General features: G+C 44.5%; 1 protein-coding gene across 3 annotated transcripts in view; it reads left to right on the top strand.

Annotated features, from left to right (window-relative positions):
* The window catches only part of HTRA3 (HtrA serine peptidase 3), a 92,186-nt gene extending 73,970 nt beyond the window's left edge, over positions 1 to 18,216 (top strand). For all 3 annotated transcript variants that reach the window (XM_068276753.1, XM_068276771.1, XM_068276762.1), the window contains exons 4-9: positions 486 to 680; positions 6,170 to 6,202; positions 9,330 to 9,444; positions 12,812 to 12,860; positions 15,485 to 15,580; positions 17,741 to 18,216. In XM_068276753.1, coding sequence (XP_068132854.1) covers positions 486 to 680; positions 6,170 to 6,202; positions 9,330 to 9,444; positions 12,812 to 12,860; positions 15,485 to 15,580; positions 17,741 to 17,906 — 654 coding nt within the window. In that variant the 3' untranslated portion in view covers positions 17,907 to 18,216. The remainder of the gene's footprint in view (positions 1 to 485; positions 681 to 6,169; positions 6,203 to 9,329; positions 9,445 to 12,811; positions 12,861 to 15,484; positions 15,581 to 17,740) is intronic.
* The last annotated feature ends 4,839 nt before the right edge of the window (positions 18,217 to 23,055 follow it).

Below are 23,055 nucleotides of genomic sequence, written 5' to 3'. Positions count from 1 at the left end.
CGCTCCCACGCCTCCATCCTCCGCTTCCTGGATCGGCGGTACCGGGTCCCGTCACTTCCGGGGGACGCGGCCAATTGTCCGCATCACAGCGGCTCCCTCCATACCCGTACGCATGAGGCTGCGCAGTAGGCAGCCTCATGCGTACTTGTATAGAGGGAGCGCTGTGTGATGTGGACAATTGGCCGCGTCTGCCGGCCGACTAGCCTACTGGCGGCCATGACGGGACCCGGTACCGGCGGATCCAGGCAGCAAAGGACGGCGGCGTGGGAGCGATCCGTGCGTATGGGGCTGGAGGAAGCCCCAAGTATGTATGATATCTTTTTCCTGGGGCCTCTGGTTCCCTTTAAGCACATTTCAGGCTAAAGAATATTGGTTTACCAGCTTATCTGTGAGCAGATACAGTACTAGTAAACATGCTTGAACACAGTCACTAATGTATCCTGGTCCTCATGTATAAGAATAATTCCACTCTTCTTCCATTTTAGAAAAAGCTGCCAGTTCTGACATTGGGTCAGTCTGCAGATCTTAGACCTGGAGAGTTTGTGGTGGCTATCGGAAGTCCGTTTGCCTTACAGAACACAGTGACCACAGGAATAGTCAGCACAGCTCAAAGAGACGGCAAGGAGCTGGGCCTGAGGGACTCTGACATGGACTTTGTGCAGACTGATGCCATCATTAACGTAAGTTTCTTTACTTGCAGTGGAGTCTGCCTGTGCATCATTTTTTTTATAACACAGTAAAGGCTGTGATCCATATGCAGATAACTTTTTCACCTAGGAGATCATTATTTTATATTCTCTTTATAATACCTTTTAATCTTTTTGCAATTTAAAAAGTACAAAAAAGTACTATCAGAATTATTTTATAGTACTTTCTTGCTTGCTTGGGGTTTAAAAGGCGTTTTAACGACAAGGGCCTCAATTCACGGAGCATTATCAAACGTTTATCAAACACTTTATCAAACGTTTGATAATTTACCTCATGGGTAAAATCTCATTTTGAATTCACTAAGGTGTTATATATTTGTTGAACGTTTTATCGGTAAAACATTCGATAAATATATAACACCTTAGTGAATTTAAAATGAGATTTTACCCATGAGGTAAATTATCAAACGTTTGATAAAGTGTTTGATGAACGTTTGATAATGCTCCGTGAATTGAGGCCACTGTGTGAAAATAAAACCTAGGAGAAAACCCAGGAGAAAAATGTAATTGCATATGGCATAAGATCATTAGTTGCCAAGAAAGAATGGCGCTAAGTCAATAAACTTTTCTAATCTTACCTACAAAACACATTTTCAGCACCAAGAACTTAAAGGGACTCCGAGCGCCTCTCATGGGCATGCGTTTAAGCCAGACGACTTCCAACAAAGTCGTGTTATGACCCCTCTGGAGGAGCCTCTTGCAATGGCCATGCGTGTCACTTCCTCTTCCTGCTTCATTCAGTGATGCACTTCTCTAACAGAGAAGACAGGGGTGACCCGGAAGTTATAACATAGCCAAGATGGCAGCAGCGATTTTTAAGTTGAAATTGAACGGAAATTATTTGGTGTAGAATGGCGATTCAGGCATCAAATGAAAGAGGAGAGCACAAGCTACAGAAAGGTATGCATCTTTGCAGTACTGGTCGGAGTCTCTTTAAAGGCATACCCATGAGAGGTGCTAGGAGTCGCTTTAAAAAAACTACAATAAACTATATAAGGAAAGTACCGGTAATATAAACGTTAAGGTAATCTGGAAAACAGTGGCGTAGCTAAGGAGTTGTGGGCCCCGATGCAAGTTTTACTTGGGGCCCCCCAAGCACTCTATACATAGCAATTGATATGGCGCACCAAAACCTGCCAAGGGCAACTACAGTGTCAGAGGTGCAAAAAGGGGTTGGGGAAAGTGTTTTTTACCTATTACCACTATTCAAAGTAGCTATAGAAGTTATTATTATGAGCACAGAACCAATAGAGAGCTAATATTGTAGTTGAGGTAGGGCCCTTTGGGGCCCCTCTGGCCCAAGGGCCCCGATGCGGTCGCAACCTCTGCAACCCCTATTGCTACGCCCCTGCTGGAAAATATGTTTTAAATAGGTTTTTTTTAGTTGCTAGGGGAAAAAATGTATTTTACTAGTCATTTGCAAAAACAGTTTAATGAATCAAAGTCTTTTACTTGTAAAACAGTCCTGGAACTCAAGACCTCTATATTGTAACACACAAACTTTGCACACAGCATGAGAAAGCATTGGAACATGAACAGCAGAACATCTGAATTGGGTGCCAGACAGGTGTGCTATAGACCACAATGTTAAATTGCAGATATACGGCGCCAAGGTGGTGTTTTGGAAGCCCGTTATTAGCCAATTGGCTAACAGTAGTCAATCGGCTAGTAGCAATAGGAGCCAGTCTGCTGGTACCGTTGATACTGCTTTTAGGCAATACTAGCCTATCGGCTATTAATAATAATAGCCAAACAACTTGTTGTTTCATTGTGAGTAGCTGATCTGTACAACTACATCGGAAGTCAGGAGGGTTAAGGTGGCCACACACCATACAATCTGACTGTACAATCAATCACCAAGTTTACCACTTTCAAGTAGTATAAGAGACTAACTGAAAAGTATATACAAGTCACAGTGAATCTATTGCTGTTATACTACATGGATGCTGGTAAGATTGTATAAAAATTGTACAGGCAAATTGCATAGTGTGGGCCATCTTTAATGTTAGGGATTAGGAGGACGGTTACTGTTAGGCATTAGAAGGATGGTTAGTGTTAGGCATTTGGATGGGGGTTGGTGTAAGACATTAGGAGAGGGCTTGATGTAAGACATTAGGAGAGGGCTTGATGTTAGGCACAAAGAGAAGAGGAAAGTGTTAAGGTGCCCATTAACGGTACAATTATTTCACCAAATGCAATCTTTCAATGTGATCTGAATGATCAAATTGTATATAAAATTTGTGGTTTATAAAGGCAATTGATAAGAAACAATTCTTTGGTCGATTTCTTAATAGGATAAAATCGATGTGAAAGTTGGATTTTATGATCGCATTTGAAGAAAGAATCGTTCAGTAAATGTGAACAATCGATAGTTACCTTCAGATTAGTTTTGATCATTCAAATTGCATCGAAAGATCGCATTTAGTGAACAAATTATACCGTTAATGGGCACATTTAGGCATTAGGAGGACAGTTAGTGTTAGGGATTAGGAGGACGGTTAGTGTTAGGGATTAGGAGGACGGTTAGTGTTAGGCATTAGGTGAGGGTTTAGTGTTAGGGATAAGGAGGATGGTTAGTGTTAGGCATTAGGTTGGGAGTTGGTGTTAGACATTAGTTGGGAAATTACCCATTGGGAGAGGTTAGGCCCGGTTCACATTAGCGGTGGCCGCCCGGAATCGCCGTGCCGGAGCCGGACCGCTTGCAGAACAGACGGAACGGACGCACGGCAATAGCAATGAAAGCCTATGCGTCCGTTCACATGCGTCCGTTCTGCCGGACCGGAGCCGGACCGGATCCGGACCGGATCCGGACTCCGGCGTCCGTTCCAACATGCGCTATTTTTTGGTCCGGCTCCTCCGGCAGCCGTATCCGGAGCGGAGCCGGACTGCACCATCCGGCCAATACAAAGCAATGAGAGCCGGAGAGCGCACAACACACTGGCTACAAAAACCGGACGTTCTACCCCACTTCCTATGCATTTTGGATGGGGACCACATGGGCCCAGCGTTCAAAGAGTGGGGCAGCAGCGATTTCATGCTGGAGCTCTTTTTGGCAGCAACATGTCTGATGTCTGATAACGAGGAGGCGAACAACAGGAAGGAGAGAATTCCCAGGTTTACGAGTAAAAAATGCCTGGATCCATGGTCCCAACTGCAGTCTCTGTATCCACGGATGGTCTCCACACGTCCACCTGTCTCCAACAATGACCCCAGACCCTTCTGCTGACCTCCCAGACCCCAGGTATTTACAGGATGTTATCTCCTTAAGAAACCGGATCCGGACCGCAACCGTGTTCACACCGCACGGAAACCGGATGCAAACGGACCGGATCCGGACCGGATCCGGATAGGAACCGTACGGATCAGGTCCGGTCCGGCTACGGTGCGGTCCGGACATCCGGTGCGGTTTTGACAAAACCGCAAGTGTGAACGGGGCCTTAGTGTTAGGTATTAGGAAGGTAAGTAGTGCCCAGTTCAACATAAGCTCTCTCTATAAAGAAGGAATATATCAGCACAACCCTTGGAGCAATGATGAATATGGCTGTCCATAGAGTATTCTATTCTTATGTAGTCACATAAGGAAGCCATTTGTTTTGGCATTTGCAGACAAAACTTGTTTTTTTTTGTATATAGCAAACCATATCTCCTTTAGATGAATCATTTTAACAAGAAGGTTCTCTACATTGCTCAGTACAGTATGGCAGGTCTACTGGGAGAGGGACTCTGTGGAGCATCTGCTGACTCCAGCAAAAAAAAATCTGGATGGGTTTACATGAGGAATCCACACATATTAGTCATTAATTAGAGAAGTCTGGAGCAATCAACTTTTTGCTGGGAATGAAAGTACCGTGGAAAAATGAGAGCTGCCATTTAAACTTGTTAACGTTTGCAAGCTCGGGGGCTGCCATTGCTCACTGTTCAGCAAGTTACTGAGGCTCGTTTTTCAGCTGAAGGACTGGGAAAAGCAATCTTTCAGCTTAACATAGCCAGGGCCGGATTTCTGGAAAGGCCTCAAAGGCCCGGGCATTGGGCAGTTGCAGCCTAAGGCGGCACTTGAACATGAAATGGGTTGCTACATATAAAAGCCGACGTCCCAGGGAGTTGTACATGAAAGAGAGGAGCTGCAATACATAGATGTTACATGTGGAAGAGGGGGCTACACATGGAATGGGAGGGGCACTGCTGCACACATGGAAGGGAAGCCCTAACATACTTGACCTGGGGGTGGAAAAGGTATAAATCTGGCCTTGGTGATAGCATTGTGCATAGTCTATCTGCGGCAATGATGTCCAGAGGACCACTGACTTCTGCACATCACAAACCACAACAGGCTCCACTGAAATGAATAGGGATTAGTGTATGTGCATCTCCCCAATCATTGCTGGGCACTGCACCGCTTTGTGGACAGGCCACTCTTACCATTTATTTAAAAACGCTACACATGAAATGAGGAAGGGCTGTATATAGAATGGGACAACACATAGACGACAAAAGGTTGATTCACATGGCAACAGAAACCTGCTTTACATGAAATGTGAAGGGGCTACTATGCTTAAATGGGCCACTTCACATCATGAAAGATGGGGGGGGTGGGGGAGGACTACAGCACTTTGAAAGGGGAGGAGGGCTACAGCACTTTAAAGGGGCTGCACATAGGAGAGGCAGGTGCAGCAGCACATAGGAGGGGGGGGTGCATAAATGGAAAAGAGTTGTACATGGAAGGGGTGGGTGCAGTACATAGAAGGGGGGCTGCTGCATATGGAAGAGGTGGGTGGGTGCAGCACATAGAAGGGGGGCTGCTGCACTTTGAAGAGTGGTGAGTGCAGCATATAGTAGGGGGAATGCAGCACTTAGAAGAGAGATGCTGCTGCACATGGAAGAGGTGGGGGGTGCAGCACAAAGAAGGGGGCTGCTGCACATAGAAGGGAGAGGCTGCACATGAAAGTGGAAAGCTGCAGCACATGGAAGGGGGAAGAAGTTTTTGTATATGGAAAGGAAGAGCTTCCCTCTCCCATGTCCAGCCTCTCCCTTTCAAGTGCTGAAGCCGCCACCCTTCCTTTACACACTTATGATGATGATACTCACATTTAAGTCCTGGCCGCCACGCTGATCTTTTTGGCTTCAGTGCTTTTACATAAACCTGGAATAAAGATGCAATTTTTGAAGCAGGAGAGAAGGCAAACACCCAATGCTTATTCTCTCTGCATCAGTTACATCCAGCTGAAGAGCAGCCGATCAGCAGGACAGCCAAGAAACCAAATCGCTCAAAGTTTGTCACCAATGGCAGCCTCCATATTTATCTCAGTATAGTGCAAGTTCCAAGAGTTGGATCTGCTTTTTGCCTTCTTTACTCTGGTTAATATATATTATTTTTGCTTGTGAGTGCTGTGTACAACTGAATGAGTTTGTACTGTGCACGGCCTAATCATCTGTATAGTGATTATGTGTTTGGTGTTTTACAGTATGGAAATTCTGGAGGACCTTTGGTAAATTTGGTAAGTATCTACAGGACTGGAATTCTGGGAAGGCCACAAAGGCCATGGCCTAGGGCGGTAAAAATCAGAAGGGCACAGGACTTGGAGACATAAGAGGTCACATGTAAAAGTAAATCGGCTTTCCTGCTTTGCTCTGGTCTGCCTGAATTCCAGAGATCCTTGCATCTCTCTCACTTGTGCAGTGTGTGTGATGACAGTTAGCATCTGCTGTCACCTGATGATTCTGTTCTCTGTATGATGAGAGGGGACATACAAATGGGAGGGGACATACAAATATGGCTCAAGTGGGCGATGTTACAGTTTAACAGTGTGCTGACCAGAAAGCTGTTATGGGGTAATGGCCATTTTCAAAATGGAGGACGGAGAATTCCATTGATTACAGTGGATGAACAGGACGCGGGAGAGGAGAAAGAGATTGAGGAGTAGACTACATGGAAGGTAAGTATGACTTGTGTATGCTTATTTTGACTTTTAATTTTCAATTCAGGTTTTCTTTAAAGAGACACTGAAGCGAATTAATTATATTATATATTTTTTTTTTCGCTTCAGTGTCTCTTTAAGAAATGACAAGCAACATTCTTTGTGTTACAGTTTAACTCTTTCCTGACTTTTTTTTAGTTGCAGCAAAACATTGTACTGTGTTAGCCATCAGTGAAAGCAGGATGTTTTGAAAGAATGACAACTGTATAACATTTATTTATATTTACAAAACAACCTATGCATCTCCTGCTGACTGTATATATATATATAGCTGTGTTCCATAACATCTTGTATACAGGAACAAATCTGAAGACGGCTTATTAGCCAAAGGCTCACTGTTTTTCTTTTGGTTAGCCAATAAATGGTATCATTCTGTTAAAAAACTTCAAAACTTTCTGCTGATGGATTTTAAGGTCTGTCTTAACTTGCCCTAAGTGCTAAATTGCCTCTGTGTAAAGTACACCTGAGCTTATACTAGGTACACACAATGACATTTTCTGACAGATTTACTGTCAGATTGACCATTTCCAACATCTCCAATATGCTTTCTGATCGATTTTCTGAATGATTTTTCATAGAAGTGAACGGCAAATTGATCAGAAATCAGATCAGACATCATGGAAATAATCAATCTGACAGTAAATCTGTCAGAAAATTGCATCATGTGTACCTAGCATTACACTACATCTATGCCTGTGTGTGTAGTTTAGGATCCTTCTAATTACTTGTTCTATGGTTTGGATGGGCTTCTCTCCTTTGCGCTGCACTGCCCCCTGTTTGTGGCTCTGACTGCAGCAAGTGGCACAGAGGTCAAAGAAGCAGCTCTGTTCACTCGGACTCCTTGTAATTTGGCGCTCCTGTACGGATGTACCGGGAGTGTTATGGGTATATGTACTTGCCAAGTGCTGCTCATACATGAGCATCATTTCTGAAGTATGCAAGCTCAGAACACTATCGGCTGCTGTTCATCCAGGCTGGAGTGCAAAATGACATGGAGTGAACAGAGCATGCACGGCTTCTTTTGTTGAACAGGGAGAAAAGCAGCAAAACAGAGGGGTGCCCATTCAAACCAGTGATCACTAGTCAGAGTTGGACAGAATTGGGGGGAGGGGGGCACAGTTGGTGGCAGCGGACCTGGGGCACTGGAAAGTAAAAATCCGGCCCTGAGTATCTATATTGGTAACTATGCCAGCAGAGATACCATTACAAAACTGCCAATACAAACAGTTGTTTCAGGTGACAGATTTAACTACTTTAGGACCACGGTGATTGAAATCTATGCCCTGTTTTGGTGGGCTCCTGGCTGGCAGGGCGTAGATTTCAATCACCGCCCGCAGTGCGCATCCGCCGCTCCCATTGGCTTACATTGATAGACACGGTCAGGAGCCAATGAAAGCGGCTCCTGACTGGCTCACATGACTCTGCCGTCATAGAGACGGCAGAGTCTATGTCAGGAGGATCCCAGGAGGTGATGGCGGGTGTGTGCGGCGATTCTTCGGGATTCCGTCGGTATTGTACCAGCGGTCTCTGGTCCCCCCCGCCGCTCCCCACCTCTGCTAGCTTCCTCCAATCGTAAGCCAAGCCGTGACCCAGGAAGAACCGGGTTCTCTTTAAAGAGAACCTGTACTGAGTAAAATTATTTAAAATAAACACATGAGGTAACTTCAAATGAGCAATACGTAGTTACCTTTCCATCAGCTCCTCTCAGAAGCTCACCATTTTCTTCTGACAATGATCACTTCCAGTTCTGACAACATTTTGTCAGAACTGAAATATATCAGTTGCTGTCAGTTACAGCTGAGAGGAGAACTGATGTGTCCATGCTTCCCTATGGCTCAAGTGGGCGATATTACAGTTTAACTGTGTACTGACCAGGAAGCTGTTATGGGGTAATGGCCATTTTCAAAATGGAGGACGGAGAATTCCATTGATCACAGTGGACAAACAGGACACAGGAGAGGAGAAAGAGATTGAGGAGTAGACTACACTGCAGGTAAGTATGACTTGTGTATGGTTATTTTGACTTTTAATTTTCAGTACAGGTTTTCTTTAAAGAGGAACTGTAGTGAAAATAACAATGAATAAAATTGCTTATCTTCATTATTATTCATTTATTGATTATTTAGTTCATGTTTGCCCATTGTAAAATCTTCCCTCGCTCTGATTTACCTTCTAAATGTATGTGTCACTGGCAGCGACATCTTTAGTTCTGCCACGTGATCTGTACAGAATGTTCGCTACTGAGATTTCTATGCACAGAGGGAGTTACTGCTTGCTTGGCAGTTGGAAACCGCCATTATTTCTCACAATGCAACGAGGTTCACAGACAGCGAACTGTCAGGACCATGGTCATGGCATCACACAGTGGGAGGGCTTTCATTACAATATCAACCATACAGACACCCCTGATGATCAATTTGTGAAAAGGTAAAACTTTCTCATGGAAAAGGGGGTATCAGCTACTGATTTGAATTAAGTACTGTACAATCCTTGGTTACATTTCCTCTTTAAAGAAACTCACATGCTTACTTTATTTGAAGTCTTTTAATACAAGGCTCTGAAGGCAGTGTTTGTGGACTGAATGCTGATATAGATTGTTGGCGCTCACGTACGTATAGATGTCATTGTGCCTTTCTACCTCTTGCAGGATGGAGAAGTGATTGGCATTAACACGCTGAAGGTAGCAGCGGGGATCTCTTTCGCCATTCCAGCTGATCGCATTTCAAAATTCATGAATGACTCGCAGGACAAAAAATTGAAAGGTAAAGAGGAAGGCTTCTGCTTCTGAGGAAACCTCTAACCAAACCGTATGAGGATGTAAATGTGGCAGGCAGCTCTCATGTTTACATTCTCAGCAGGTCCGGTTCTAGACTTTTTGCTGCCTGAGGCAAACTTGTGAGAATACCCCGGGCACCTTGAGGCTCGGTTCCCACTTGTGACAGATCACGTGTGGCCAGCCAGAGTGGACAGTGTAATGTCCTCTCCGATGGTTGACTGTGGCCCAGGTCAGATGCGCGTATTGCCCCATTGGCTATATGGGGGAACACAGGCCCTTCCGGGATCAGGGCCGGCCCGCTCATGAGGCGGGGTGAAACTTTTGCCTCAGGCGGCAAATTTCCAGGGGCGGCACCCGCCCGTCCGTGGGTGCGGGGAGCCGGCCCGCCGAGCTGGAGGGGTAGCTGGCAGGACGGGGGTATTGGGCCAGCGGCGGGGAGGGGGGTCGGACCCCCCCCTCCCTCGCCTGGGTCCCCCGTCCTCCGCTCCCCTCCAGCCTAAATAGACGCAGCCGTATATGTAAGAGGCACGGGCGGGGAGACACTCACCTCCTCCTCGCTCCAGCGTGCGCTCCACTGACATCACTTCCTGCAACGCTGCAGGAAGTGATGTCAGTGGAGCGCATGCTGGGAAGAGGTGAGTGTCCTCCCCGCCCGTTCCTCTTACATATACGGCTGCGTCTATTTAGGCTGGAGGGGAGCGGAGGACGGGGGACCCAGGTGAGGGAGGGGGGGTCCGACCCCCCTCCCCGCCGCTGGCCCAATACCCCCGTCCTGCCAGCTACCCCTCCAGCTCGGCGGCCCCCCAGAGCGCTCCCCCCCCCCCCCGAGGGGGGGGGGGGAGGGGCGGCGGTGGCAATTTTTTAAAAAAAATTTGCCTCAGGCGGCAAAAAGTCTAGGGCCGGCCCTGTCCGGGATTATTGTGGACTGCACAGAAGTGCAGTACGTTTAAAGGTGAACTTCAGCCTAAACAAACATACTGTCATTAAGTTACAATAGTTGTGTTAATAAAAATAGATAGGTAATATAATCTCCGTTACCCACCCTTTTTTAAAAGAACAGGCAAATATTTGTGATTTCATGGGGGCTGCCATCTTTGTCATGGGGGCAGCCATCTTTTTTTCATGGGGGCAGTCATCTTTTTGGTTGAATGGAGGCGACAGGGATCATAAGACACAGTTCCAACTGTCCTGTGTCCTGATCACCCCTCCCAGCTGCACACGCTAGGCTTCAAATCTCAAATTCAAAATAAATAAAAAAAATTGCACCAAAACAGCAGAAGGAGAACAACAACATCAGGAATCCCATCATGCTTTGCACAGCATCAGGGGAAAAATCCCCGGGCAGTTTTCTTCTGTGCAGCTAAAAATGAGGCTTGGGTAAGAAAAACAGTTCTGATGCTGTGAAACTGTGAAAGAAATGCCAAGCCTTTTCAGTGCTGCTGAGTAGATTTTTAGTCTGGAGGTTCACTTTAACCCAACTGATTAAACAGATACATTGCAGGCTGACAAGTGTGAACGGCTCTCATGTATAAAATAGGAGCCGTTCACTGTCAGTTTTACAATGAGCATAGAACGGACAAAAAAATGGCCATTCTCAGCTCAAGTGGGAACACGGCCTGAAAAGGCACTATTGGGAAATAATCCATTAGAAGGTAAAATAAATAACACAACATAGAAGTGGAAGAAGTGTGAAGAAAAAAAATCATGAAGAAAAAGTAAACTCGATAACTCCCAATAATAACAGACTCTCCTGGCATCCCTCACATGTGTATTCAGCGATGGAGCTGCAGAGTAGCTCACTCACTTGGGCCAACAAAAGCAGCTGGAGCTAAAGTAAACCTGAGAAGTAAAAGAATATAAATACCTGGGGCTTTCTTCAGACCCCTCCAGGCTGATCGCTCCCTCCCCGTCCTCCTTCGTCACCTAGATTGTCCGTCATTTTGCCCGGAAAGTCCTACGATCTGAGGCATTCTGCGTATGCGCAGCCTAGCCGTGCGCATGTCCCCATCGCGCTCCCGTCGCTAAGAGCGTTCTGTGACTGCATAGTACTACTGCAGAGGCACAGAATGCTCCCAGGGATGGGTGCGTGATGGGGGAGTGTGTGCTGCACCTATGCCGACTGGCACTGAATGAGGGATTTTCGGAGACAAATTGCAGGTGGTCCAGGCAGCGGAGGAGGACGGCGAGGCAGCGATCAGCCTGAAGGGGCTGGAGGAAGCCCCAGGTATTTTATACATTTTTTTTATTTTTTACGTCTCAGATACACTTTAAAAAGTGTACCCTAGGTGGTTTAGAGAAAAAAAGAGACAGATACTTGCCTAAGAGGGATCCTGGAGAAGCTTCCCACACACCTTGGCCCCCACCGTTGCCTTGAGTGGACCCAGTGGCGTAGCAATAGGGGTTGCAGAGGTAGCGACTGCATCGGGCCCTTGGGTCAGAGGGGCCCTCCCTCAAGCACAATATTAGCTCTCTATTGGCCCTGTGTTGGTAATAATCACTTCTATTGATGCTTTGAATAGTAGTAATCATTAACACACAGTTTCCCATCCGCTACTTGCACCTCTGACACTGTTGTTGTCCTAATCAGGTTTTGGTGCGCCATATCAATTGTTATGTATAGAGTGCTTGGGGGGGCCCCATGTAAAACTTGCACCGGGGGCCCATAGCTCCTTAGCTACGCCACTGAGTGGACCACTGAAGAAAATCTGACAAGAGCTTGTCGGATTTCTAATTGCGACTGCGCTCCTCTTTATGCAAATGCGTGTCCTTACTGCACTTGCACAAGGACGGCCATGCCAGTGCAGTAAACCGGAGTTGCCCATTCATTGAGCGTCTCCGTGCTTCGGACGCATTTGTGTTTGATGGGGACCGCAGACGCAATCTTCAGGAGGGTCCCGGACAGTGGCTGTAGTGGCGAGGCAGACACAGTATTAGACCTAGGTGAGTATCTCTTCTTTGCATGTTTTGCCGCCCGTGTTCTCTTTACAAGTAACAAAAAAAAAACCCTTCCTGCTTTCATGCTGTAATCCATGAAGATCTATAGTTTATTCTAAACACAAGTCTTTCAATAGCATTAAATATATAGAGAAAACCTACACAAACACAAATATTTATGAACAGCGTTATACAACATGTGAAGATTCTGTATACTTTCCTTCAGTGTGAAGTTTGCAGTGTACACACTGTGACATTTCTTATTTATCCCTCAGTTTGTTTACACGATGTCTACACTGCAGACAACAGATCTGGAAAAAGTTAAATTTTTTTTTTTAATAAAATCTCTTTCTTGTATTTATTCTTATGTGGTCTGATGCTAATATTCCCAAAAATGCCGTCTTTGTTTGTTTCTTCAGATGGGAAGAAGCGTTTCATCGGGATAAAGATGCTGACCATAACTCCCACGTAAGTGCAGAAGAGGAAATTGTCCGCATGCCAAAAATGAGTTTTTATTGCCTGACTTGGAGAGCTTCGAGCCGCAGTGTTTGAAATCTTTACAAAAAAACATTTCTGGCAAAAGCCCGTCTACACGCTAGAAGAGTGAATGTTTAGGAAAGAGTACAGAGGCAGATTTTTGGTTCTGATCTTTTTGTTATTGTATTGTTAACTTTTATAGGGCCTCATTTGCTATTTGGGTCATGTATTTATGTTACTAAAAGGCACAATTTGCTACTTATCTCCTTTACTTAGGTAGCAGCATTATCATGCTACCCAGCCCTTTATAGAGTGCAAAGAACTATTTACATCTGTCCACATACTCCCTGCAACAACTAATGCTGAGCATACACGGCGCGATAGTTATCAATCGAGCCGCTGATGGCTCAATTGATAATATTCAACCTGTCCGATCCCCGCGCGCGGACAATGGAAGAAATGAGCGGTTGATAAGGATCTGCCTGCGGGGATGAGCAGGAATCGATGCCCGCGCGGACGAGCGGGATGCGCCGGCATTGAGCCAGCGGCTCGATTCCGGCGCAGAATTGCACCGTGTATGCCCAGCATTTGGCCAATTTTTGAATGGTTAACAATAAAAGGACAACTATCAGTAACCAAGTGTTCTAAAATTACAATGTACAAAATTATGTCCAAGTAGCTCTGTAAGCATTTTCCTACTTTTCATGTTAAAAATCAGAGGAAAAAGCGGTTTTTCGTTGTGTGTAGGTTTTAGCTGCCTTGGAAGGATTCATTAGCAAAGGGGAGTCTGTACTTCCTGAGAAATGTGACAATACAGCCAGTGCTGGTCTCTGCATATCTCGGAAGAATACAGAGTATTTTTCTTTGACAGTAGAAAACCCCCAAAACTTTAGTATTAAAATCCTGCTTTGGTATTAGGTTTCGCACACAGTTATAGAATGTTTACTTATGCTGCACACAAATACTTTTCCTCCTGCTAGCCCTGCATTACTGTATTCTCTGCAGACAGCCGTCCCTGATGGCCGAAATAATGTGCAACTGCATGTGTGGCTCACGTGCGCACCCGGCTTGATCGTGCGCGCGTTGATGTAAGCCTCATGCGCATGAGCAGTTCCGTTTTTTGAACATGCGCAGGAGGCTTACAGAAATGCGCGCGTGATCGAGCTGGGTGCCCAGAAGTGTCGTCCATGCGTAGTTGTGCACGACTGCCCGAAGTCGCCAGGATAACGGGGTCACCTGCCAGCAGGGGACCCGGAGGACGCTGAGGGACCTTGTAGGCTATGGGGGGCTGGAGGAAGCCCCAAGTAGGTGCCGATTTTCATTTTAAAGCTCTGCTCAGCATCCCTAAGCTAGTGAGACCTGTCATCTGCTAAAGATATAAAGTACACACAGGGTTAACAGATGTAGGGAAAGGGATTCCCCCCTGTCCTCATGATTCACTGGTTGGGTGCCCTGGTCCCACATCCTGCCTCAGTGAATTTTGAAAGGAATTTGATAACATGAAAGGAAGAGATAAACAGGGGGGGGGGGGGGTATACAGCAGTATTTAGGAGCACCTAGACAAGCTATTCCCATCTCAGTAAAAAAAAAAAAAAAGACATGTTAATTGATGTCCTTTAAACATCGGTATGTATTGGGATGTAGTTGAAAATTGTAGTACACAGGAGAAAACCTACATTGGGGTGTGGTTCTACGCTGATGAGAGATCCAAAGTGTTTCTTCTCCAGGCCAGTAGTGGGAGAGCTTGGGGTATAAATTGCTGGACTGCTGTAAACAGGTGTTTCTTGTCCTACTCCGAGCTGACTAAGGAAATCTGCTTACCACAGGTTGAGAAGCACGACTGAAATAGATATCCACTGTTTAACCATCTGCACAGGTAAAGCTACACCAGACTGGTGGTTGCTCAAGTCTGACATGGTGAAGATTTGCCTACACCAGCTCCTGAACTCATTTACACAAACTGCTGCTCTAATGAAAGATGAGATCCATGTGATCATTGTGATTGGCTCACAGTGATCACAGGGTAAGGGGGCCGAGTACAAATAAAAAAAAAAGGATACCCTCTAGCCTCTAGTTAAGGATATCCAAGATGATAAATTAAATCTAGCTTCACTTACCTGGGGCTTCTTCCAGCCTTTAGAAGTCATTTGTGTCCCTTGCCGCAGCTCTGGTTCTCTCTGGGGGTCCCGCCAGCAGCCTCTGAAGGATCCCAATGGGTTGGCGTCTTCTGTGGCCGGGGCAGTGCACTCCCAGTGATGCTTTTGCGTGCGGGGTGGGCGTACACCCAAATATGCACAGAAGACGCTGACAACCAATGGCTGCCAGCGGGTACCCAGGAGAAGACCAGAGCCGCAGCGAGGGACACAAATGAGTTCTAGAAGCTGGACGAAACCCCAGGTAAGCAAAGTTAGACTTAATTTGTCACCTTGGATATCCTTGACTAGAGCCCAAAGCCGCACAGTCCTAAAGTAGTTAATCAAGAGATAAAGTTGGACAATAAAACTTGTTACTTTCTTATCAACATATTAATCTAAGATAAATATGGAATATATGCCTACTACACTATATATACAGTTCAAACATGACATGCTAATGTTTATCTCCTTTGGTTTTAGACTTGTTGAAGAGCTAAAGCTGAAAAATCCAGATTTTCCAGATGTTACAAGTGGAATTTACGTTCATGAAGTTGTGCCTAATTCTCCAGCTCAGAAGTAAGCATCATATTACATTTATATATAAAGTCTGGGAGAAGTACTTGACAGTTTGCCTTATTAGAGTTTGCTAAAAGCAGAGGGGGACTTACTATGAAGCCACCTGAATCATGTGATTCAGGTGGAAAAATCTAGGGGCGGTGTTTGGGCAAACAGTTTGGGCCACCTGGCACCTGCTTCCGCTCCGCTCTCCTGCCCGCCTTCCTGGCACACACACTACCCCACCACATTCACGCAATCCTCAAATCCCCACCCTCATTCCACTGTTGGTTCCTGCTACGACTAATCAGGCATGGGTGCCTGAACCAGACCGTCCAATCACAGCTGCCCACTGCTCCTTTTGCTAACTTGGATCTGATGGTCTCCCGGGCGGGACAATGGAATTGTCATTGGGCCAATCACTGCACTTGATCAGTAGCAGTGACATCTGATAGGTGTATCATCCAAAGTTTGCTTCAGGCAGCGTAAAACCTAGAACCGGCCCTGCCTAAAAGTGAAACTAAACTCAGAACTTCCTATTTTCTGTAAAGATTAGCCACAGCATGATAACCTGTATGGGAAAAAAATTTCTTCATCGCAATTCATGGATTTTGAAATTGGAAAAAAACAAAACAAAACCCGGCAGTTTAATTGGTTTAACCTTTTGATTTTCTTGTGCAAGTAAAGTGTCCCTTCTAGCAGAGATCAATGTGCTGGGTCCTCTGCTGATCATTCTGTTGCTTGTTGTGAGGAGAGGACTGGAAATACTTGCTTTGTGAATAGATTGTGAATAGATTGAGTGGGTGAGCTGTTGAATTTGTTAGTTACTTGTCCTGGATAATTCTCTGCTGTGTTTGTAAGCAGCAGAATCTGGGCCTGTGATCTTCTGCCAAGACCATGGAGGCAGCTTGGCTCACAGATGCCACCGGCAGTAACAGGCTCTATGAGAAACCAGTGAGTGCAGGGATTGTACTGCCCAAGGCATGCTTGAGTGATGCTATCCGGCCTCTCATGCCCAATATTACCAGATACAATGCCAGGACAGTCGCAGACTTTCCCCCTAGAGGTGTGTGGCGGACCCCAACTACTAACCTTCCCTCCCTCTGATATTCCACATCAGGTGTTTTTGTGGCCACACTTGTTATGGGTGTGAAGATTCTTAGGGCCACACTTGTTTCATAACCCTTGTAAGATGGACCCCCAGGCTGTCAGGGTCACCAAGGGGAGGCAAGAGGACAATTATGAACATTAAGGGGCTGCATCAACGTTTTTCTGGTGGGCCCGATGATTAGTAGTTATGCAATTGATGTGGGTGGCATGCCAGGGTTACAGTGGTGTGTATAAAAAAATACACTTCCAGAAAGGTAATCCGGATAGTAGAAGAACAGCATATTTTATAAAAGGTATGAATAAGGTTATTTTTCTATAGCTTAATATTTCTGAACTCCCAAACTATCCAAATCCACCTTATCAAAATTCTGTAAAGGGAGATATATTTTATCAAATTATTTTTAAATTTTTAAACTCCTGTCAGTATTGAGAGACCCACTAGGGCTTTTTGGTACTGCTTGAGCTGAGTGCTCCAGGGTAATCAACCCTCTGTGGAAAAATTCAAGCAGATATTTTGGTGGGATTATTTTTCATACATAACTGACTGATCAGAAGACCACTTGTGACTCCATAATAATATAGATATCTGATAAGACACCACCCAAATACAATCTAATTTCCCCCAAAAAATTCAGGACTCAGTGTAAAATGTAAGTAAATACAGAATGTCATGATCTGCAAAAAAATTAAAGCAAACTTAAAGTGAAAATAAAGTTATGGGATAATAAATTGTATGTATAGTACTGTTGATAAGTAGAACATTTGTAAAGAAGTACTGAGGGTTATATTTTTATTTTCAGTTTAATGGCTCCATTTTTAAGATTTGATTCTAAACAGCAGCTGTCACAGCCTTCTGCAAAATCTGCCTTGTTGAGCTGTAAAACAAACAGAAGTAATGAAGCTTTGAACTTTCTTGCAGTAAAACCTTATTTTCTGACTTTTCCCTGCCTCCTAATAGCCTTTTTGTCTTAAAAAATTCAAGCAATGACTCGTTAGGGCTAAAAATGGTGAGAAATTATAAGGCTTACTTCTAATTATATTGTATTATATAAATATATTATATTTCTACAGAGGGGGAATCCAAGATGGAGACATCATTGTGAAAGTCAATGGACGGCCACTGAAGACATCTAGTGATCTGCAAGATGCAGTAATTCACGAATCACCGTTACTACTTGAAGTTCGAAGAGGGAATGACGACCTGCTGTTTAACATAGAGTCTGACGTTTCCATGTAATGAAAAGAAAAATGAAATAAAAAAAAAAATAATAATATACAAATTGGAACATTCAGCTCTAGAAGGTCAAGATCCACAGAATGGAAAGTTCTGAGAGCATTGCCTCAAGAAGGTCAGAACGATCTGTGTTCTCTTAAAAGTTACACAAGATGTTTTCCATCGAAGCACTTGGAACTGCAGCCGTTGCCAAACTCTCTCCTTTTATGACGTGCCGCAGGTAACTGGGGTTGGCAAGAGATTCATCTTGCTCAGTTTAGTATTTATTTGGATGCAGAAGATCTGCAGTAAATGTTGGAAATGGAGAAAAAAATCTTTATGGAAATGAGTCAGTGATTGTTTCTACTGTAATGGAAAGTTGAGCTGAAACCGTACTGTAGGTCACAAACAAAGAACTTGTCGGTCAGTCAAAAATTTTGAGGGTTTAGTTATAACAAGAGGTACAAAGACAACTAAGGACTACAGTAATACATCTGGATGCTGGTGATGTTCCTTAGGCTAGTAGAGTAGTTTGTTTTTGTTTTTTTGTCATAAAATACATAAACTTAAAGTTTTGCATAAAGCCCTATCAACAAGTAGACTATGGCACATGAACAGTCCAAGAAGTTCCATGCCTATAAAACTATTTCACATGTCAAGTTAGAGGCATGGAAACATTGCCAACAAGATACAATAAAATGTAAATCCAATTATATCTAAATACTTCTTAAATAATATATTGAGTAAAAATTAGCCAACCTTTTATATATGTTCTGAAAACCTCACGTTCCACCCATATAAAGCCCTACAACAGTGGTACTTTAAAATTGAGACCAATTTTTCCTGGAGAAAATTGTTGTCTCATACCATTTGTCAGGCCCTCCCTCTAGTATGCCTGTGAAGAATGTGTATTTCAATTCTTACATCACTACAAAGATCTGGGGCACCTCTGAGCACAAATGGAAGGAAAATTGTGGCAAAAAGTAGCCGTGGACTTGACAGCTTGGCCAAATAATGTATGTACCTAGCAGGAGTGTAACTAGAAATCAGTGACACTTGTCTGCCCCAAACAAAACACTGGATGATCATAGGTAAGCAAGCATGTATCCCAGTTAAACATTATGTGCCCCCCAAATACCATAATTGGGCAATATAAAACATATAAGATAGCGCTGCAATTCAAAATACAAGTCTACAAGCAGCAAATTCAGAAGATAACAATCCTATATGGACAGCAACCATCCTAAAATATTCTTCAAGCTTGAAGACATGCATGACAGAATAGGACTGAAAACCTCCACAACACCCGCGGGTTAGGAGAGATGGGTCAAACAGCGCCTCTGGGGTGTTTAACCTGCTGAGCGGTCTGGACGAGCTCAGCTCGTCCAGTACCGCCGGAGCCTGCCGCTCAGGCCCTGCTGGACCGATTTGGCTCAAATAAAAAGCAGCACACGCAGCCGGCACTTTGCCAGCCGCGTGTGCTACCTGATCGCCGCTGCAGCGCGGCGATCCGCCGCATGCAGCGGCGAAAGAGGGTCCCCCCAGCCGCCTGAGCCCAGCGTAGCCGGAACAAAAAGTTCCGGCCAACGCTAAGGGCTGGATCAGAGGCGGCTGACGTCAGGACGTCGGCTGACGTCCATGACGTCACTCCGCTCGTCGCCATGGCGACGAGGTAAGCGAAACACGGAAGGCCGCTCATTGCGGCCTTCCGTGTTACTTCTGGCCGCCGGAGTCGATCAGAAGAACGCCTCCGGAGCGCCCTCTAGTGGGCTTTCATGCAGCCAACTTTCAGTTGGCTGCATGAAATAGTTTTTTTTTTATTAAAAAAAAAACCTCCCGCAGCCGCCCTGGCGATCTTAATAGAACGCCAGGGAGGTTAATTAAGCAATCCCCAGCCTGTCACAATCATCCTTTATGCTCTTATGCTGCTTGGTCTTCAAAGAGAATTCACCTCAGTTATAAAATAGACATGCTTCCATTGTGTAAAACCATGCAAATGTTTAATGAAATTTAAAATCCATACTCATGCTCTTTTGCAGTATAAAAATTGCTCAGAGTTTCAATGGGCTCTACCCCATGCGGTGGCCGCCTGCCTGGCTGGTCTTCTCCCCTCATAGGCTTCCAGACACCAGCTCACCCTGCCAGTCCACGCTGGATTCACTTCCTCATTTGTGAACCCACACCTGAATTTGCTGCTTGTGGACTTGAGTTTATTGATGTAAAGAAGGGCACCACCATTTTATGCATCCATTGTATGATATATATCAGTACAGTGTTTTGAATAGGACCATAATTGGGCAGCATATTGCTACAAACATAATCAAAACAGTCGAATCCCTTCATAATAAACTCCAAGGGACTGGGCAAAGTGGTTTAACATATCAGAAAGTCATACTCAAGCACATAAAGTATACTGTAGTACTGTATCTTCATTCAGTTCTTCTTTAAAGGAATACTGTAGGGGGGTCAGGGGAAAATGAGTTGAACTTACCCGGGGCTCCGAATGGTCCACCGCAGACATCCTGTGCCCTCGCAGCCACTCACCGATGCTCAGGCCCCGCCTCCGGTTCGCTTATGGAATTTTAGACTTTAAAGTTGGAAAACCACTGCGCCTGCTTTGCTGTGTCCTCGCTCTCGCTAACGTCACTAGGAGTGTACTGCTCAGGCACAGACCATAGTGGGCCTGCGCAATACACTCCTGGTGATGTCAGAGGGAGAGAGGGCACGGCCGGGCAGGCGCAGTGGTTTTCCGACTTTAAAGTCTGAAATTCCAGCAGTGAACCGGAGGCGGGCGCGAAGCATCGGTAAGTGGCTGCGAGGGCACAGGATGCCTGTGGGGGACCATTAGAAGCCCCGGATAAGTTCAACTTATTTTCCCCCGACCCCCCTACAGTATTCCTTTCAGCTAGATCAAAAAGCAGTGCTCAGTATGCAGGGATTTGCATGCAATAATTATGCAACAGCTTGCACAGGAAGCTTAGATCTCACCAGTTAATGTGGGTACAGTACAGTACATGTAGAGTACTCCTCTGTCCTTATTTCTGTGCAGCAAGGATGATGCTGTAGGGTTACAGCTAAGCACAAGCAAGTCACAGATTAAAGGCAATTCCCTCAGTGATCAGACAGCATCTTACACAGGAAGCATAGATCTCACTGTCTGGTGCTTTTGAGGTAGTCCACAATGCCTAGAGTAGTGTGCAGATAGCACATAGGCTACAAATGGCTGCCAGTCCACCCACTGACCACGGCTTATGACTGAAGTATGACGCATGCGCCCGCCCCTTTTCCACTATAGCCAGATACAAAATACCACAGGGGCCAAAAAACAGGTTTACTATAACAGATGTTCTGTTATATCAGGGTTTACTATCCCAGGCGTTACTCCTCTATACTTATAATGGTGCTTGGCTGAGACCTGAACATTTAGTTTACTATATCCGAATGCTTACTTTATCAGAGTTTACAATAACAAGATAATATTGTATAACGTATCACCCCAAACAACAGAACTGATCAGCTTGTGTAATGTGTACTCCCAAACAACATAAATTTGGCAGTGTTTTTTCCCAAACAACGTGTTTAGACAGTATATCCCTCAAAAATCATAATTAGGCAGTTTTAATCTCTATACTACATACTTAGGCATGTCCCCAAAACAACATAATTTGGCAGTTTTTTTTCCCCTAAAACCTTTTCAAGCAGAATGCCCCCCCCCCCCCCCACACCATAATAACACCTTCCCGCAAAGCTTGGTGACTACATAAAAGCCCACCATACTCCACTTCCAGCTCACTAACATCTTGCAGCCTCCCTGTGTTCAAGCAGGGATCTTCCCTTCATGGCCCAGTGTCAGGTGGTGTGGCAGCAGCAAGTATCACCCCATATAGACAGCCATTATAAACAGGCTTGGCATGCAGAAATATCACTGTTGCCTACTGTTTTTTTGCAGGTGGAAGATTGAAAATCTGGATTAATTAGTCCCACAGATGTATTGAGGCAACATATGGGCCTTAAATATTTAATCTCAATTAAAATTAAATTGCGATTATCTGCACAACTTTTTATATGACTGAATAATACAGGTAACAAGTAAAGGTGTTCAGGGTCAGAAACAACAATTTTCCTTCTATTGAAAACTGCTGACATTTAACACTGGATTCACATGCCTGGGTCCACTACATGGTACTGTAAACAAATACAAACGTATATATTTGTGAAGTTTCCATCGAAATCTAGTCATTGTAGAATACCATATACCATGTGATTCTTATAGAATTAAAGAGTTATAAGTTTATAATGAAAACAATCTATGCATAGTCCTATGCTTTTCCCACACTGGCTAGTATGAGTCCTCATGTAAGAATTATACAGTATTGGCCAAAGATTTGGACATTGAGGAAAATTTGTATTGCAAACTTTGCTGTCTAGACATTTTTTGATTATTTCTTTTTTTACATGTTCCTATGGTAGACTGAAGAACAGTTTTAAACATTCCATATATTTTTTGAAAAGACATTTATTGACAAATGCATAAACTTTATGTCAATATTTACAGTGTTGACCCTTGTTCTTTATTACCTCTGCATGCTGGATATCAGCTTTGGTTAAATCCTGACTGAGTATGGTCCATTCTTGCATTGTTAGTGCTTAGAGTTGATCATAATTTTGTGGGCTTCTGCTCATCTATCCGCTTTTTGAGACCACAAGTTCTCAGACCCGGAGAGTTTCATGGCCAAGAATCCAAAATTTCAGTTTTAGGCTCTCTGAGCCACTTTGTCATCACGTTTGCTTTTGCTTCATCGTGCGCATAAATATACAGATCTTCATGGAATTTCACCTGGATTGTTGTGAGAAGTTGTTCTTAGAGGACATTTTAATACAACTTTTCATTGATGGCACTCCCTTGGATGGAATACAGCCCCTCACACATATTGTCTCAGGATGCCTCACTCTTGGCATAAAACCGGATTTATGGTAGCATTCACCTTTCCTTCCAATCAATTATCTCAAAACAGTCAGAAGAAGGATTTTTCAGAGAAAATAAGTTTACGTCAGTTTCTTGCTGTGCAATCCTTGTACTTTTTGTAGAATTTCAATCTATCTTTAATGCTTTTCTTGGAAATAAGTTACTTCTTTGTTGCTTTTCTGGACACAAGCTTTGTTGCCCAAAAGT

This window comes from Hyperolius riggenbachi, chromosome 1 (genome assembly GCF_040937935.1).
Source record: "Hyperolius riggenbachi isolate aHypRig1 chromosome 1, aHypRig1.pri, whole genome shotgun sequence".
NCBI classification, from domain to species: Eukaryota; Metazoa; Chordata; class Amphibia; order Anura; family Hyperoliidae; genus Hyperolius; species Hyperolius riggenbachi.
The sequence above is the reverse complement of the archived record's forward strand: the minus strand, read 5'-3'. Positions and strand labels throughout refer to the sequence as shown.